Raw genomic sequence first — 14544 nt, 5'->3', positions numbered from 1 at the left:
CACTTTTATTTACACTGATTTTCTTGACACATTCCTACACAGCATCAAAATGCTTCACACTCGGTTATACACTTTCACATGTGATGACCGATTGCAAGCTGGCATGTTTGGAGGGAGTCTGTCATGTCATCTCAGCTTTTCGCCCAACAAAATCGTTTCCTCTGACTAATACTCAAGACCTGCGAAAAGTCTCCTCCACCTGCTGTCATGACCAAGCAAAGCAGGTTTCACCTTTTAATTGCTGTCTATTCCTGGTCTGTAGGGATCCAGAAGTATTCGACCACCTTTCTGCTTCTGCGTAGAGGGGCAGAGTCAGGTCGCTCTCCTCCGAAGGCGGGCAGCTCATCAAAGTGACTCGGACCCAGATCCCTCCCCATTTGTGGGGCAGAGACCCTCAACATGGTCCTTAGAAAAGATTTATTAGAAAATGTAAGTTCTTCCACTCTGTGGGGTTTCATGTACTGAATAATTTGAATGCTTAAATTCTCTTCCATGAATTGCCAAATGTGTTCTGCCATCAAACTAAAACAAGGACATTTTTCTAGGCTCTTGAAAAGTTGTCATTTTGGAGATACAAGGTTTCCACCTGACAACATGGTTAGTAAAAGTTGCTGGTGGTTAAAGCGTTACCTGGATGAACTCCGTTCAGGCTCGTCAGGACTGGACTCAGGAGTGGAGATGAACACGGGGTCTCCCTCCTGAACGAAATCAAATGAAATAATGAACAGTTGTCATACATATTCACTGATCAATTAACATAAAAATCTATGCAGTTCTATTTTTTTTTTCTGCGGCATTATATGTTATTAGTCGTCTCACTGTGAAGTTTCTTGGGTTGCCATCTTGGTTTTTGAGAATTTTAACCCTCTGGTCGCTTTCTGTCATGCAGAGGAAATAACTCTTGATGTTGGCTTGACACTGTTGGAAAACACAGAAGATGTATTTTTGAAATGTATTAACCAGATGATGCATTGCAATATGATGTTATAATATGATATTTAACTTTTTTAACTATTTGCTGATGTATCATTGTGTATGAATGTCATTGTGTAATGACAGTGAAGCCCATCAGAAATATTTTCAAGAATCTTGACTACAATTCATATCACAGTGCTTTCTTACTGCTTTGTTCTGCCTCAGGGCCTTCAGGTCCTCCTGAGCTCTGAACTTGTTGGATAAGTCCTGGTGCTTCTCCCTCCAGCTGAGACACTCGGCTGTTCTCTCCTGCCTCTCCTTCTCAGCCAGACGCCTCTCGGCCTCGGCCTCCCGCTGAGCCTGATTTGCCTTTTTGCTTTCCTCCTCCGATGCTATCGCCCTGCGCCTCAAATTCATCTCACTGTGAACACAAGACTGAAATGAAATCCCAAAATATCTTCTTTTGTTTTTTTTGCAGTCGGACTGCAGAGACATTTTGCCTTGTAATCGCGGTTCCCAGCCCCACTTGGGCTTGGACATCTTATTATGCAGCGAAACAAAGCGATAAGATAATTAAGATGGAAATTTAACCCTCTTTTGTGTACCTGTGTTACCCAGTCATGTAGAGTGTTTAGATAAATCCATGCTAACTAAGCACATCTGGATTTAAGAATTTCCCCCAGTTGTCCTTTGAAAAATCACCCAAGTTCACTGACACTGCACAGAGACCACCTATGCTCATGTCCAAAGGAAGATGAAGAACTTTGTGCAGCCTTTTAAAAGCCATCATATGTCTTGTGAATCTCATCTTAGAATCAAACAACCCTTCTCCTCTCTGGCATCCATCTTTGTCTCTACTGTTTTCTTATCTTCCGCCGCCTCCTTTGAATTCTTATTCATTTTTCTTCTTCACTTCCCTCATCTCCACGGCTTTCCTCTCAGCTCCCCCATCCCCAATCAAGCTCTCAGTGGTCTTCAGCTTTCCCAGATACAGTGCATAGTATGTAACAATGCAAGAATTTTGCTACCCCTCCTAACCAGGTCTGCCCAAACATTATATCTCAGCTGATCTCATACACCCCAGGTCGGCCTTTGATTATGCTCAAAGATTTGTTTTGTTAAAGGTCGTGTTGCAAAGAAACACGATGAATGATCTCAGGGATGCCTTCATCATTCAAGCAGAAATATTTTTTTATTACAGCTGATTTTCAGTTATGTTTACAAAGTGGCAACAAAATTGAGCGTAATGTAAATCTCAGTTTAGTTAAGCTCAGCTCACAATCCCAATCCCAACTACATCAGCTGATATCATGTGATCAGATGAATCTAATTTTGCATGCAGGTGAGAACAGAATGTCACAGAACAGAATATATACGTGATACAAATTTCACGTGACACCTTGAACAACTCGAACATGTTGTCACTAGCGAGGTTCACATTGGTTACTTTTAGGCAACATAACTACTTTATTAGGTTTCAGAAAGCAAAGAAAAAGTTCAAATGTTACCTAATTTATGTAACTTACATATTTAACAATAAATCAACATTGACTTTTGGCAGGAAGATGCCAGTAGAGCCAAATATAACTTACTGCAGATCGAAACTTTTGATGTTCATGATCTTCCTCTTGCCCATTTTTAGCAGCGTTATCTGCTTTGATGCTTGTGCGTTTGTGGCAAACATTGTTTAGATTAGATGTATTAGACTATTCGTCTGATCTGATGTTCTTCTAATGCTCCCAGCTGTACACCCAGCAAGAGATGATCAGTCATTTCTGGTTATTGAAAAATTAGAGGTTAAATAGAGCTCATGTGCTTTTACAGTTGATGTATGATGCAGTCCACAACGGTGGTCCAAGATGAATTTTAACCAAATTGTCTGAAAGACTTCAAACATAAGAAATCACTTATCACCTAAAATCTCATCTGGTTAAGGCGATTTCTTTTTTATGGTGATTTGTTATACAGTTACATAGTTTGCTTTTATGTGTTGATTTATTGCTTCCTATAGGTGAAGTACATCCCCACTGTAATCTTTGTTGATGAGGGGCTACAATCAGGTTTTACATTCAGCCTTGCTGTATAGGTTGTGACACTGTGAATCTAAAATATCCCTCCTCTGGCGCCCTTGACATTGTTTCAACTTCCCCTCTTAAAGAAGTATTTAGCACCTTTGGCCCTATAGTCTATGAGCAATTCCTCAACAGTTCACATTGTTCTGACTGAAGCCTGATTAGTCTTAAAAAACTTGACCCATCACCTCAGGTTATGAAAAGTAAATACACACAGCATTTACAGGTTTTAAATGATCTTTTAATACAAGCAGATGCCACTGATTAATGTATCCTGGTGTTGCTTTAATGCAAAAGTACTTAACAACCCTGTAAAAAAGTGCTACACACACTAAGTTTTATTATTGTTTATTATTATAACTGACTTACTCCATTCTTATTTGGACACTTTAACACTGAATATTTCTAAGTGGCCCTTGCTTCTTTTTTCCTCAGGTAGATACATTGCTATTGCGAATAGCAAGCCCAACTGAAGTTTGGTGTACATCAGGGCTCTATCCATGGTCCTCTTTAGTTTTCCTTATAAAACCTCATGTTTACTCTCTGAAGTGTAGTCATATTTCATATCATTGTTACGCATCTAACACACATGTCATAGCAACCTAGCCATAACAACTTGATAAGCCAATTTTATGTCTTTGGCTGTTAATCTGTCAGCATGTACTATTAAATATTTTTCTGACCAATAATAAGTTAATGCAGATTCAACATAAAGCAATGTAATCTAGTTATCTAATATTTGACATTAGGCCAGGCTTTGAAATACCTCAAAGACCTTTTTGACCAACAGTTTGACTGACAGTTGATTTTGAACAACACATCAAGTAGATGTTCAATCAAATCTTTTTTGTCTTGTCTTACTCTGCAAAGAAATAATTTATGTTTTAGTGTCTTCTCACCTTGACCTTTTTAATGCCTTTTAACCATCTTTAGTTTTTTACCGCTCGAGGCTCAATTTGGTCCAAAAATCTGCTGCCTAACTTACTAATGACCATACCTGAAGGCAGAATAAGAGAAACAAGGTACATCTGTAACATCTAAGTTAGTGGGCATCAGATATCATCTCTTGTTGCAGGACTAATTAATGTTCTATGTTTATATAAAATTCTAATGTCCCAAAATTGACTTGGTACACGTTCAAGGTGCCAATGAAATATACCCACCTCTCTTTAATTTGGACATTTTCCTCTGTTATCTGTCTCAGCTTTTGTCGGAGGTCATCTCTGTCTCCCTCCAGGCTCCTGTTCTCTTGCAGCAGGGCCTGTTTCTCCCCAGACACCCGATCCAGCTTCAGCTTGGTTTCAAAATAACTCTTCTCTGTTTGCGCTAGTAAAACCTGCATATCAGTGTGCTACAGAAGAAAAGACAGATGCCTAATGGATGTCACAGGTCATAATTGAATCGATTCAGTCCACTGATAATATCATATCCTGTTTATGCCCTGGCAGGGATATTGATGCTGGAAACGGAAAGAGGGAACTCTATCGGAAAACTGTGCTAAAAATATTCCACATCCATTCTGGTTAAAGAGATGTCATCTGCAGTTTATTGATCTGTTCATCAACACATAATTATGGAAATGATGATGTACCATAAATTATTTCAGTACTCTTTTTAGCCCTTCCTCTTACCCGATGATCTGGAGAAAGATATGGGATTTCCACTGGCACCAAAAAGAGAGACCACCCCTGTCTTGTCATCACCTAACTGGCTGTTTTTAAGGCATTCAATTGATTGTTAACAGTCTCCATCTTATTATTATGAGATGGAGACTGAACTGAAACCTTTGAGTCCTGCCTTAAAAGACATTTTAGTTTTAGGAATCTGCATAATTACCCGTTATGCCCCTGTGTGTGTTCTATGTCTCTGTTGTTTGAACATTGTATGGTGCTATGGTCAACTCATTTGTTTTGGAAGGATAAGGCTGGCATTATTCCATATTTGTCTTCTAGTCTACAAATCTCATGTAAAGACCAAAATCTACAGTGCGTTAGTATGTCTCTCAGTACTTTCCAACTTTCTTACCCATATTCAGTTAGATATAATGTAGCTTGTTTCAACACATTTATAGTCTAATTGATAATTTCACCAGAATTCATTCTAATAAATTTTTAGAGTAAGACATAAAAATACTTTGCATCACATTTTTATTAATAATATAGTCTACTGATTTTTAAACTTTAATTTTCAGTGCTGTAGGTATTTTCACATATGCTTTCCTTGCAGTAGCTAAATTGGCACTTAATCCCAGACTGCCTCTGTTCTACAACTACTGTGTCAGTTGCTGGTAAACAAAAAACATCTTAAATTTGAGATGAAGTTACATTTAGTGCAACACCCCACCCCGATGGAGTCACGATGGTGCACACAATGAACGTATACATTACATGTTGTGCTACAGTTGCTACATTGCCTTTAATTATCTCTGCAGCTCTAACAAGTTGTTTATCGGTGAGCTGACAATATCTGTGTCAAACTGTGTGTGTGTGTGTGTTTGTACTTCTTTTTTAAGCTGCTGTAGTTCTTCACTCAGGCGGCTCCTGTCTGCCTCTGCCACCTCTTTGTCCCTCTGACACCCAAGGGCCCGAGCTTCAGCTAGTGCCCTGCTCTTCTCTGCATCTCCTCTGGACTCCTCCGCCACACTTGCAGCTCGTGAGCACAACGTTGCTCTCTGCTGGCTCTGATACAGCTTCTGTTTGAGCTGATGGGGGGTCAGAGAGAGAGGTGGGCGTGTGTTCTGTAGTGACTTGGTCAGGAAACAGTAGAGGCCTGCCTTTGTTTCTAGATGCAATACGACTCCAACCACTCAGATTCAGAATGAGGGTCAGCAGTGAGCTGCTATGAGGCGTGAATGGATACACATAGGTTAATGGTACTACAAGAAACTCCTATATACATTTATGAACGATCACTACTATCCTATAAGACTAAATAATACAAAAATGTATATCTTGATATAACTCAAATGCTGTCTCCTTCTTCTTCACACTTCTTACACAAAGTCAGTTTGCTAGTCACGTAGCCCACTGCTCAGCCTGTGAAAACTTTCTGTGGCTGTGGAGAAGCTTTGTCAAGTCTAAGAAAATAACCCTGGATGATGTCATATTGGGTTCATCAGGTTATCTCAGCTTGAGCTACACATTTATAACATATAGCTGTGTGTCTACATGTATAGTGAGGGCAGACGCAAAATAAGTGGAGACAGCTGCCATGGGAATAGTTTCATTTGTTTACATTAATTACACAATTACCTCCATCTTTATGATCAATACAAAACTACTATGTTGTACTGCAATACGACGCCAGTCAAGTCTAACTGTGTTTTTATTGCGAGGACAGTGTTTTAAAGGGGACGATTGCCCGAATTAATTCTTTCCTAAAATGATGTGCGGGTGTTTTATGAAGACCTGTACGCTCTTTTCACCAGTGCTCACATGAGACATGCCGTTATTCTCTCTTATCTCTTGAGTGATGCACTGTTTAAAACTATGTCCAGTGTTTGAGTGTACCTCTTTGACTTGAACCTGCAGCTCCTGGTTCAGATTCCTGAGGTTCCTCATGGTCAGCTCATTCTCTGTGCGCATTGTGATCCTCTCGATATGGATCTCATTTGATAAGTACTTGTTTTCTTTTCTCAGATCCTCGCATTCCTGAGGGACGTTTACATCATCAGTGACATATGGTGTGGAAGGACACAAGCTCATAAAATGACTGATTACACACAATTAACCAAAAAACTCAGGTTGACCTTTTGTTAATGAGGCTAAAGACATAAAGGACGACTTCTCTGGATGCACAGTGCTTTGGTTTGTGACACTGAAAAGTACTGACTTAAGGAGACTGACTGGTGCCAGTTAGAAATTCCTAATCCCGACCTTCAATGGACATTTTTTCACACTTATCACAGCAAATAATAAATTTTTATTTATTTTTGGTAATTTTATCTTTTAGTGAATATTTAGGACCCTATTTAAACAATCTAAAGAGCATGGGGCAATTGCATTCAGGGCGTGTCCAACTCTTCTTTTGGTTGTTAAACAGCACATAATCTTGGTGCAAAGTAAAGCACAAGGTGCAAAGGGGTTGCATTTACTTAGTCTCTTAAGTATTCATAGGTGTCTTTTGGGTGCAACATTAATTAAACCAATAAGAGTGCCATTTCACGGTCCCTTAAAAAGCCGGGTGCTCCTGACAGACTGATTTCCGCATTATAGACATTCGTCTCCTCTATCAAAAGGTATACGCCATTGACTTTTGGCACAAATGCTTTCTGCTGATAATGAAGATGATGTGATATGATTGAAGTGTGTTTTCAGGGAGTGGATTTGGAGGGAGGACTGAAGGGTGATTTCATAGTTCATTCAAGTTTGATGAACACAAAACCACAATTCTCTAGCCACTATTCGTTTGCTATAATAATATATATTTATATATAGAAATAATATATTCTATAGTATAATATTTTATATATAATAACACACTTTTTTCCCCCAATAATCATAGGCTTGTGTATATAATGAAAACATTTTTAATGCACATTTATGTCTGCCATTTCAGCCCTCCTTGTGGCTCCTGTATATCCCATCTACAGTGTGTTTACACCAAAATGGACAAATAGCGGAATACATAATCAACATCTGTTTGTGTGACCTTAGGATGTAACACTCACATATTTCCTTTTATTAAATAAGTTTTTCATTCAAAACAGATAGAGTTAGGCTTTTGTACTGTATAATGTTTCCCTTTTAATTGTCAGACTTAACAGTATGACTTTAGTTCCTTCTTTTTTGTCTATGGGATCATAACATTCAATACTGAACTTCTACTGGGCCTGTGGAATTGAATATTTGGTATTCACGTAGTATTGCTAAGGGATAGAGTATTGTAATATATTGTAATAATTGGGAATCAATATTTTTCCTAAAGATCATTAGTTAAACAGAATTCTGAGGATGCTTGATCCAACACTTACCTTCCTCTTTCTGACCAGCTCTCCTTGCAGATGGTTGATCTGGAGGAAGGAGCCATTGGAGCTGATGGCGCTGACTGGCCTGACCACCCGTACAGGTCTCACGGACGGTCTGGTGAGACCTTTGACCTCTTCCACTGTCCCGTTCCCGAACCGGCTGCCTCTGTTAACGTTACTGCTGCTCATGGAGAAAGACTTGTACAGGCTGTTGTCTAACAGGGACGTCCTAGCCGTCTGCAGGTCTGTGTGGGATTTGGCTCTGAGGGACATTTTCAAAGCCAGATCAGTGCAGTTTTGTTAAAATATTATTTCACCACAATTGTAATGAGGCTCTGAGAGCAGACAGGGCTCCCAGTTTGTGTTCACAATGGAAGCATGTGGTGTAAATGAAGTTCTCAGTTTCATGTTGAGTTCCTTGGGTGGATACTATCACCAACCGAGCATCATTCATTATTCACAAGGTAACATAATAGGGCAAACCTGCATGGGGCAGAGGCATACAGTCTTTGTGTTTTTGGTATAAGGGCATCTTTTATCTTTTAAAGTGTGAAATACAATTCAAATCCTCACACCTTTAGTCATACTACCACTCAACGCTGATGAGCACATGAACCCAAAAAGGGTTCAGACCTCATAGCAGATCTTCAGGCCTTCTCGGGTAGACGGAGCAGAGGGGAACAAGAGGGCCGAGGCAGGGCTAGTGGGTACTGAGACTCCGGAAAATGCAGAGAAAAACAGGAGGTCTGTTGTGTTTTAATGAGAAAAGTGTTATCACTGGCACTTCTTTTGGCAATGTGTAAGGGAAATTGACAATTACCGCTTCATTATTTGAAGAAAGCCAAAGATGTAATTATTTAGTTGTTTCACTTTGACATAGAGGACCATTTCCTGTCTCCTGTCAGCACTGGTTTCTTTTAATTCAATTTCAATTCAATTCAATTTTATTTATATAGCGCCAAATCACAACAACAGTTATCTCACAGCGCTTTTCATAAAAGAGCAGGTCTAGACCGTACTATGTGATGATATTTAAAGAAAGCCCAACAGTTCCCACCAAGAGCAAGCACTAGGCGACAGACCAATACCAATGAGCAAGGCCCTTAAACCAATCTTAAACTGCTGCAACTGAGGGGCTCGGAGACCAAGACCAAGACTGATGGATTGAGTAGCTTTTAGGCATTCCTAGACACCATTTCTCCATCGGTAGATAACGGTTAGTGATGGAATTAGATCAACAGTAAGAATAAACTTCATTAATATTTCTTCAAAACATTGTTATGACTAAGAGTAAAAAAAGACATGTAGGAGTATAAATGTATAAAATATTACTTATTAGGAGTAAGTATATTATTTGACAAACCAGTCTGAAAGGAAATATCTGTGTTGGCTTTGGATCAGTGACCTCAGAAAAACTGTTTCAATTACAAACTCCTCTTGTCCCTGAGGATGACTTTCTGTAATGATACTGCTTGAAGGAAATTGTCACACTGAATTATGCTTTTCTCTACACTCTTCCTGACCAGGGAAGTGTGACGAATTAGCTTCTCCTCCTGCTTCTATCTGTGTTACGCCGTTGTATCCCATACAGCCCAGTCCGAGTCATCCGTGCTGCAGCCTGAAACAGACAGTAAGCTCCATTATTGACACCATATTCACTGAGTCAGGAAAGTAGGACAAGTTGAACTGTCTCACCTTCTGCATGAAAACATCCTCGCTGTCAGCACGTGTCTGGTTTGAATCCCTAGAATATAATGAAAATATAAGCATTAACTGAGCTGAGAATGGTGATGTTTGATCTGGGAGTAATGATGTTCTGCATGAAGCATCAAAACATTGCCATCGGCGCAGCTGTTAACATTGCTTATTATACGCCACAGTCCATCAACATGTGAATAATTTAATTGTAAAGTATTTATAGAGCCCTTTTATACAGTGCCTCAACCCTATAGATTAAACAAATGAGATGTGACATGTGAATTTATGAGTTTTAGAGGTGCTGGTAAGTGGATCTATAGTTTCCTTTGGAGAGAGCTACGCTATCTGTTTCCAGTCTTTACGCTAAGCTAAGCTAAGCTAACTTTTTGCTGGCAGTGGCTTCATATTTAACCACCAGATTTGCCAGTTGTATTGATCTTATCTATCTTTGGGCAAGAAAGTGATTAAGCATATTTTCCAAAATGTCAAACTATTGCTTTAAAACTCAATTTTAAATTAATCAGACTCCAACAAACCAGACAGTTAACCTAGGGCCCTTAGAGCTCCGTTGATTATCTAAGCTTGCTCGTCCTGCCTGGTCAGTGATACAGGGAACACATATTTGTAACTTTAGCTAAGCATGACATATTGTTTGCACTCTTTACTGTAATTTACATTCTCAGGTTTTTGCTAACGGAACACACGAAGAAATAACTAAATGTATTTTAGGATAAACCCAGTTAAAAATAAATAGATACATAGGCCTTAAGTGGCACAGCTGGTTAACAAGACAAAATGTTGTTCCTGTAACACTATTGTTGGACATCCCTTGCTGAAGGCCAGAGGGCAATGTGGTGCAGCAGAAACATTGTAGAAGAATACCACAATTAATCAGAGAACATGAGAGCTGGCAATGATATAGAAGAAGAGTAAAGGTAAATAAAAAGAGAAAAAAGAGAAAAAAAAGCACAATGTGGAGGAAGTTCCCTTTCCGACCAGCCTGTCAGAACAAACATATCTCTGGAAGATACATGCTGGCAAAGCAGAAAAACTCCAAACCACTGAAAACCTTTAACACATTTTCTAGAATATTGCTTCATCCATATTTAACTGAGAAGGCACCATTTTGATAAAGGAGCATGAAGCAACGAGCCCACATGACTGATCTGCCCTTTAATCACACCAAGAGGATTATCTCTTATTATTTATTTCTGCCAGAACACCAGTTAAACCTCATGCTTTCTGTCATCCTGCTTTAATGTTTCCTGGAAATCCTTTTTAACAAGTTTTTAACAAGTTTAGCATTGAACATGCTATGTTTGTCATATATCTTTAATTTGATAAACAAAACAACAAATCAAAACACAGAGTTACTTTCATTGTCAAGTCCTGTTTGTTATCACATAAAGGGTCATCACGCAGACTTGACCTCTGCTTCCTGTTTCCTCGTCCCATTCACATGACATTTGTTCTGAGGCTTTTCCCCTTGCATTCACTTTATTTGGTTTTTCACCTTCAACCACTCCAGTTATATATGTTTTGTAAAAAACATGGCAAGATTTTGTTTTTTTACTCAAAACTTACTTTTATTTTTTGCAGCATTTTTGTTGGCCTCCAACTCCAATCTAAATGAAGGTAAGCTGTTTGTTTCTGATATAGGTGGAGCACCACAATTAGACCAAATACTGGAACATTTATGTGTTTTATGGTGATTGTTTATTTTCATGCATTTTGAATGCATGAATGTATAACATTAAATTTGTTTTGTTTTTCTTTTCTTTCATGCATGACCTTTTAAGGTGAAACTCTTCTTGGTTGCTTGTCATGTGACAAAAAGTTAATTGTGTGACCACAGTCAGATAAAAGTATCAAGAATGAATCAAACAATGTAAGATCATCAAACAGTATCATGAGTTAAATGTGGAAAAGGACTGTTTACTTTATAGTACAGTATCACTTTAGGTTGAAGTGATCTAACTATGAAATGACACAATTAACACAAATTACTGTGCTTTGAAAATAATCATGATACTTAAATTTACACATAAAGAAACCTTTCATACTTAGTCCAGAATGCGTGATAAGCTTACAGACATGCTGATGTTTCTGAATGCTTTTTAAATGTGTGTATTTTTACAAAATGACAGCAGTCCCTCAAAGTAGCAGAGCTGCTGGAGTCTTCATACTTACTGAAGGAGGAGATTACACCTTTAACTTCACTGAGGGCAGAGCTGCCTGCCTTTCACTGAACATCACCATGGCGACCATAGCCCAGATGGAGCGAGCAGTACAGCGTGGATTGGAGATGTGCAAGTAGGCTGACTGTTGAAGTATTGACTAATATGCAGTGTTGAAGATTTATGGTTACAAAATTCCACACTTTAATATCAATCAATTATACATGTTAAATATTATTGAACCAAGTGCATAATGTCAGGGCCACCAGTACCCGCTGATATTGAATTAGAAACAAGAAACAAAAACAGAAAATATGTATAATAAGTAGGATTTTATAATTAAATGGGGAAATTCCAGAATTAAAAACACCAGGGATTTGTTGTCAACATTCATGATCATACACCTAAAGCTTGATAAGTAACCTGTGTAGTTATTTAACTGAATCAGGCCCAGCTAACCAAGCCTAGTTATTCTGAACTGCAAGTGCAGCTCATAGAAATAAATGCTGTCTGTACATACAGTGAATATTTGTCACTCAATTACGTACACATACTTATTGTCTGAACATGCTGTTCTCTCCCACTCCTAAACACAGAAGAGTTGCAGATTCACAGAGAAGAATTGACAATTCTCTTGAAAGAGTGCTCAGCCAATTTATTATTGCCCTGCTATAACATTATCAGGCTCATGATTGACAGTTTTTTTTAAATAAAGTATCAAAAGCAACGCAGCAGAACCAGAAATATCATCAATAATAGCAGAGGCTAATGTAGCCTCAAGCTGCAAGCCTAGGCTGCAGAGGTCTGGTTACTTGGTCTTGTAGTCTTCAGCGCCAACCAATCAAGTGATGTCACTTGAGGCGATTTTATCAGATTGTATGTAATGTTTTTCTCACCAAGACCTGTAAAATAATAGTTCACACAGATGCTAATTTTCTCAAACCAAGCTTCATATTTTAACTATCTGCACTTCATTTACTATTTTAACAGATATGGCTGGACAGCTGAACAGATCGCAGTCGTCCCACGACTTACATCTGCCAGTACCTGTGGACAGGGTAAAACTGGGGTGGTGAAATGGTATGCAAGTGCAGATAAAAAGTTTGGTGTATTCTGCTTCAATGCATCAGGTACTGTTCAATTTCTGCACTCCCACATACACTCAACAATGTGCAATGTGAACTGCTAAAACATTTTTAAATATAAAAATCTGCATTATTAATTTCTCATTTACTAAAATTGAATTAGCATTCACCTTAACTAGTAATGTTGATAATCAACAGAAGTGTATTCTGAGCATCAGCTGGCTAAAATGTAAATGTAAACTTTTTTTCGCCTCACCAATTGCAGATTTTGAAGAAAGTCTAAACAAATCAACGGCAGGTCCACAAAGCTCCAAGTTCCCCACCACGCTGACAGCACTGACGCAGACCACAACACCTTCCTCACCTGTGCTCAGATCAACAACCAGTTCTCCACCTTCAAGGAAGCCAATAACAACCAGTTCTCCACCTTCAAGGAAGCCAATAACAACAAAAGCCCCTGAGCGGACATCTTTTACTTCAGCTTTTACTCTTCTGGTCAAGACAACACATTCCACCAGGGTTTCCTCCACCTCCTCCACTCTTAAACCTTTCTCCACCCATATTCCTACTTATCTTTCTCACCATATCACCTCAAAACCCACTGTGGGGAGCTTTGCCAGTTCTACTTCTGCGCATCCCTCTGACTTCTCTGTTTCCTCAGAGTCAGTGACGCCACACCTGGTGAGCCCTGCAAAACCTTCTCCAGGAGGTACGTCTTCTTTCATTTGTTGATTCACATACATTTTGTGGTGGTTCTGTGACATTCGCTATTTCTAAGAAGAGGTAAAATTGTCTAACCCCTTTTTGTTGTGAAAATCTGATTTTGTATGGCAGTGGAATTCAAGGGGTTGAGAAGGGAGGGATGGACACCTGTAAATTATGTTGCAGATCTTACTAGTGACCAGTAGAGGTCAATATGAGTCACACATAAGGGAGTTTTTATGTGTATCAAAATCAGAATTGATTATAACACTGTAACCTGTGATATTGTACAAAATTAGTGAAATAGAACTCCTGCAACTACACAGTAAATAGTTTGATATTAAAACACTGCAGTGGATTTGAAAGTGTTGGGGATGAATGGATTGATCATTTTCCCTTAAATTCCAGAAACCAGGGTTCAGTTTACAACTCTTGAATAAACATTTTATTGCCAGAATAACGTTTGTATTTTTACCAGAATTAAAATAAAGTTTCATTAATCAGATTTTGGTTACTAGGGGGAAGAAAAACACCACAACAAGTGCAAACTTTTAGAATCATTAAAATACTTATCTCAGAATTAGACCATTAACAATTAATGTAAAACACAAAACAAAACAACAAATACCAAGTGTCTTAACAAGGTTTTATGATAGGTGGATCAAGATAGATTGTGGGTAATAGAAATACTATGGTCAACTACCAATCATCACGGTAACAAGTTGTGACAGAATTAAATAGAGTTTGTGGTATTCAATCATAAAATCTCTGTTTACTTCCCAGATGTACCTACAACACTCATCATTCTTGGCATCATCCTTCTCCTCCTGACAGCAGCAGGTGTTGTGTGGTACTACAAACTGTGAGTCACGTTGTCAGATGTCCTGCATTTCTTAAAGCATTGTCTGCCCCCCCCCCCCCCCCCCCCC

The 14544-nt window shown here is 38.8% G+C and overlaps 2 protein-coding genes across 4 annotated transcripts in view; one reads left to right on the top strand and one right to left on the bottom strand.

Moving 5' to 3' along the window:
- Window positions 1-98: 98 nt before the first annotated feature.
- LOC123961743 (myosin-9) lies at window positions 99-11876 on the bottom strand. Of its 2 annotated transcripts, none has more exons than XM_046037381.1 (11): window positions 11842-11876; window positions 9649-9697; window positions 9477-9571; window positions 7960-8215; window positions 6497-6637; window positions 5488-5688; window positions 4151-4338; window positions 1123-1336; window positions 820-918; window positions 631-698; window positions 99-405 (listed from the first exon to the last, which is right to left on the bottom strand). In XM_046037381.1, exons 4-11 carry the CDS (start codon window positions 8140-8142, stop codon window positions 246-248), a joined length of 1254 nt encoding a protein of 417 aa, XP_045893337.1. In that variant the 5' UTR covers window positions 8143-8215; window positions 9477-9571; window positions 9649-9697; window positions 11842-11876; the 3' UTR covers window positions 99-245. The 2 variants fall into 2 exon arrangements, with proteins under 2 accessions (XP_045893337.1, XP_045893338.1); XM_046037382.1 differs by lacking the exon at window positions 11842-11876 and adding an exon at window positions 10188-10219.
- The window catches only part of lyve1b (lymphatic vessel endothelial hyaluronic receptor 1b), a 5883-nt gene continuing 809 nt past the window's right edge, over window positions 9471-14544 (top strand). Inside the window, exons 1-6 of one of the 2 annotated variants that reach the window (XM_046037384.1) lie at window positions 9471-9583; window positions 11251-11286; window positions 11799-11964; window positions 12819-12958; window positions 13179-13622; window positions 14399-14477. In XM_046037384.1, the coding sequence (XP_045893340.1) occupies window positions 11909-11964; window positions 12819-12958; window positions 13179-13622; window positions 14399-14477 (719 nt within the window). In that variant the 5' untranslated portion in view covers window positions 9471-9583; window positions 11251-11286; window positions 11799-11908. Of the gene's footprint in view, window positions 9584-11193; window positions 11287-11798; window positions 11965-12818; window positions 12959-13178; window positions 13623-14398; window positions 14478-14544 lie in introns of those variants that run through there. The other variant, XM_046037383.1, reaches the window with a different exon arrangement.

This window comes from Micropterus dolomieu, linkage group LG22 (genome assembly GCF_021292245.1).
Source record: "Micropterus dolomieu isolate WLL.071019.BEF.003 ecotype Adirondacks linkage group LG22, ASM2129224v1, whole genome shotgun sequence".
NCBI classification, from domain to species: Eukaryota; Metazoa; Chordata; class Actinopteri; order Centrarchiformes; family Centrarchidae; genus Micropterus; species Micropterus dolomieu.
This window is presented reverse-complemented; position numbering and strand designations above follow the sequence as displayed.